This window comes from Drosophila rhopaloa, unplaced genomic scaffold, assembly GCF_018152115.1.
Source record: "Drosophila rhopaloa isolate 14029-0021.01 unplaced genomic scaffold, ASM1815211v1 contig_116, whole genome shotgun sequence".
Lineage (NCBI taxonomy): Eukaryota > Metazoa > Arthropoda > Insecta > Diptera > Drosophilidae > Drosophila > Drosophila rhopaloa.
In genome coordinates this window covers 674203-677585 of record NW_025334991.1, presented here as the reverse complement: position 1 = coordinate 677585, position 3383 = coordinate 674203, and the positions used below count along the sequence as shown (strand labels likewise).

Below are 3383 nucleotides of genomic sequence, written 5' to 3'. Positions count from 1 at the left end.
TCTCTGTCGAAGGACTCTTTCTATTCACTTCCGTCGGACTCGCCGAGCAATACGCCAAGCTCACGTCGCGACAAGAATTAGAACAAAGCGCCTGGACTTAGCCGCGTGATGCCTCAAGGACCTCAGCTACCTGTTTCTCAGCTCGGCGACTTCAACTCTAAGTCCCGAACGTCTTGATGTAGCGATCTTGCTCCTGTTTTCCTCACTGATTTACTGCTTGTCTACGGATCTGGAGCTGGATTGACTCCTTATGATCGACTGATCGACTGGCCACACCCAGGGTCCTTTCTCCAATGGCTCCTCCGAGTGTGTTGCCTCCTTCATGTCGCACGGCCCCGTACTCGGCGTCGGTGGGGCCCATGCGTCCGGCCGGCCTCTTTTCCGGGGATCCCTCGGGTTCATGTGGGGGGCCTCTTCCTCCCATATACGCGGCTTATCCCCGTCTGCCTCCGTCACTGGTCCCTCCGGCCACGTCGACACCACCGACTGCTGCCGCCACCGCACACCCTCGGCAATAAATGCCCGCGTGCTGTGGCTGACGTGGGCCGCCGGTACGTCGGTCCTCACCGTCGTCGACCCCTCCGTTGTGGGGAATGGAGTTTCCGGTGTACTTGGCTCGGGCTGGGGGTACCGCGGGGTAGGTGGCCGTGCTGGCCGCCATGGGGGTGTAGCCCTCGGCACTTCTCCTCCGTTCCCCGGGTCTTCGTCGCGATGCCCCTCCGGGTCGCCCCGGGGCGTCAGCGGCACCTCCGGCCGCCATGGAGGCGTGGCCATCGGCGCCTCTTCCTCGCTCACCGGTTCCTCGCCGAAGTGCCACTTCGGTTCGTACCGTAGCGTCGGCGGCACCTCTGGCAACCATCTCGGCGGAGATGGTGTCCACTCTTCCTCCTCGTCCTTCCCTTCCGCCGCGGGCTCCTCCGCCAAATATCGGGGCGTTGGCGGGACCTCCCACATCCGCCGTTCTTCCTCCTCCGCCTCCTTCAATTTGGCGTGCCACCGAATGGCCGCCTCCACGTGGTGGCGGTGCAGTTTGGCCTTCCTTTCGGGCTCCTGCTCCCGCTCTTGCTCCGCCGGATCTCGGACCTCAGGCCCCGCCTGCTTCTGAGCCATGGCCCGGCTGACCGCCTCGATGTGGCCACTTGATGGCGTTGCCTCCTCGTCTCTGATCTCGGGGGTTTGGCCCCCAACAGCCGACGTCCCGGGTGGGATGCGACCATCCCTCGTCGCCTTGCGGAGCCGCCACTCCCTCTGCTCTGTGATGGGGTCATCCACCATCTCGACATCGCTGTCCGAGCTCATAATGGGCTCCGGCGAAGACTCTACGGCGCGAGCCCGTTTCAGGGACCGCCACGGAGTTCGGGTAGGCCGGGCTGCCGACCATCCTTGCCCCGGGTTGGGTCCCTGCTGGGCCGCCATCCTCCTACGTGCTTCGGCTCGAGTTATCACACTGCTCATCTTGACTGAAGTTTTCCTAATGCCTAATCGTCGCAGGGCTTTCCTCGAATGAAACCTCGGTTTCGTGCCCTCTTCTTTATTTGTTACCGTTATCCTTTGCTCTCGTACGGCACAGTTCTCTTTGCTGTGCCGTCTTCCCCCTTTCTTTGTAAAACTCGTAAGCCTTTTAGCTCGACAGATCCACATAGCACTCTGGATGCTGCGGTTCGCCGCTTCTCACCGTGCTTAAACAAATGTTGTCCAGGTAGCTTTGGTATATATCTTGGGTATCCTTGGTTTATCCTAGAGGTATCCTTGGGGTTCCCTTAAGGGATCCTCTGGATATCCTTTGGGGTATCCTTGTGGTGTCCTTGTAGTAACCTTGGACTATCCTTGTGTTATCCTTAGGGATCCTTAGTGCATCATTTGGGTGCCTTTAGGGCATCCTTGTGGTGTCCTTACGGGTATCCTTGGATTATCATTGTGTTATCCTAAGGGGATCCTTAGGGTATCCTCCGGGGTGCCTTTGGGGTATCCTTGTGATGTACTTACGTGTATCCTTGGGGTATCCTTGTTTTATCCTTAGGGATCCTTAGTGTATCCTTTGGGTGCCTTTAGGGCGTCCTTGTGGTGTCCTTATGGGTATCCTTGGATTTTCCGATTCAGTGTCCGCCTGGCGTAATCACGGATGATTTGGCGACTGCCCAAAGTTGAATCCTGATGCCTTGCGGTCTGGGTTCCTTGCATGTTGATCGTGTCCTTGTGCTGTACCCGTAAGTGTCCTTTCCGCCTGGCGTGATCATGGATGACTCTGGCGAATGCCCGACGCTGAATCCTGTTGCCTTGTGGTCTGGATCCCTTATGAGTGTCCTTTCCGCGTATTGTACTTATGGATGACTCTGGCGATTGCTGAATCCTGTTGCCTTGCAGTCTGTATCAATGTGAAACCCTTGTCCTAGTCCTCCGGTGTGTCCGCCGTCTGCTCTTGTGCCGTTTCTGCTTGTTGCTGCTTAAGCTCGCTAATGTGAATAGTCCGCTCTTTCTTTGAATGTGTGTGGCGTATTTTGCAGATTACCGGCGAGACGAAATCTACAACCTGGTAAGGACCATCGTACCTCGGGGCTAATTTCGCTGCGAAACCCTCGGCTGCTTTGGATAGGTGGTGTTCTTTTGCCCATACTATGCTGCCCACCTCCGGCGTCCACTGCCTCCTCCTCAGATTGTAGTATCTGGCTTGGTCCTCGGATGCCTTTTCTATGTTACGGCGAACGACTTCGAAAATCTCTTGAAGTTTAGCTGCATTCTCGTCTGGGGTCTCTGTGCTCTTCCCTGAGCCTAGCGTTTCCCTGTCGTATAGTGCGTTTGGCAAACGGGGTTCTCGGCCTTGAGTGAGAAACGCTGGGGAGTACCCGGTTGATTCAGATACGCTTGAGTTTACTGCTAGCATAATTTCAGGCCAATTTTCGTCCCAGGTTCTTTGGTCTTTTCCTGCGAATTGAGGTATCATAGTCTTTACCGTACGGTTAGCCCGTTCTGTTGGGTTTTCCTGCGGTGTGTAGGGCGCCGTGAATTGCTGCTTTATTCCCATTTCGCTAAGAAATCTTTTAAACGATCGACTGGTGAACTGTACTCCATTGTCGGTTATCACTATCTTTGGAGCCCCGAACCTTGATATGATGCGTTCTCTGAACGCCTTCTGTAGGGTCTCCGCTGTCGCTGTTCGTAGTGGTACAATTTCCGTCCATTTAGAAAACCGATCAACTAACACCAGTATCATTTCATTTCCATGCTTTGATCTAGGCAGCGGCCCGACGAAGTCCGCACATACTGTTGCCCATGGTTCCTCTGGTACCTGAGTTAGCATTTTCCCTAAAGCCTGCAGCTGATTGGGCTTGTATTTCAGGCAAACTTCACACTTGCGTACGTGGATCCTGGCGTCTCTGTGCATT

General features: G+C 55.6%; 1 protein-coding gene across 1 annotated transcript; it reads right to left on the bottom strand.

Annotated features, from left to right (window-relative positions):
* Positions 1-210: 210 nt before the first annotated feature.
* On the bottom strand, positions 211-1455 carry LOC123037083 (proteoglycan 4-like). The gene has a single exon (XM_044456558.1). It carries the CDS (start codon positions 1453-1455, stop codon positions 211-213), a length of 1245 nt encoding a protein of 414 aa, XP_044312493.1.
* Positions 1456-3383: the final 1928 nt, after the last annotated feature.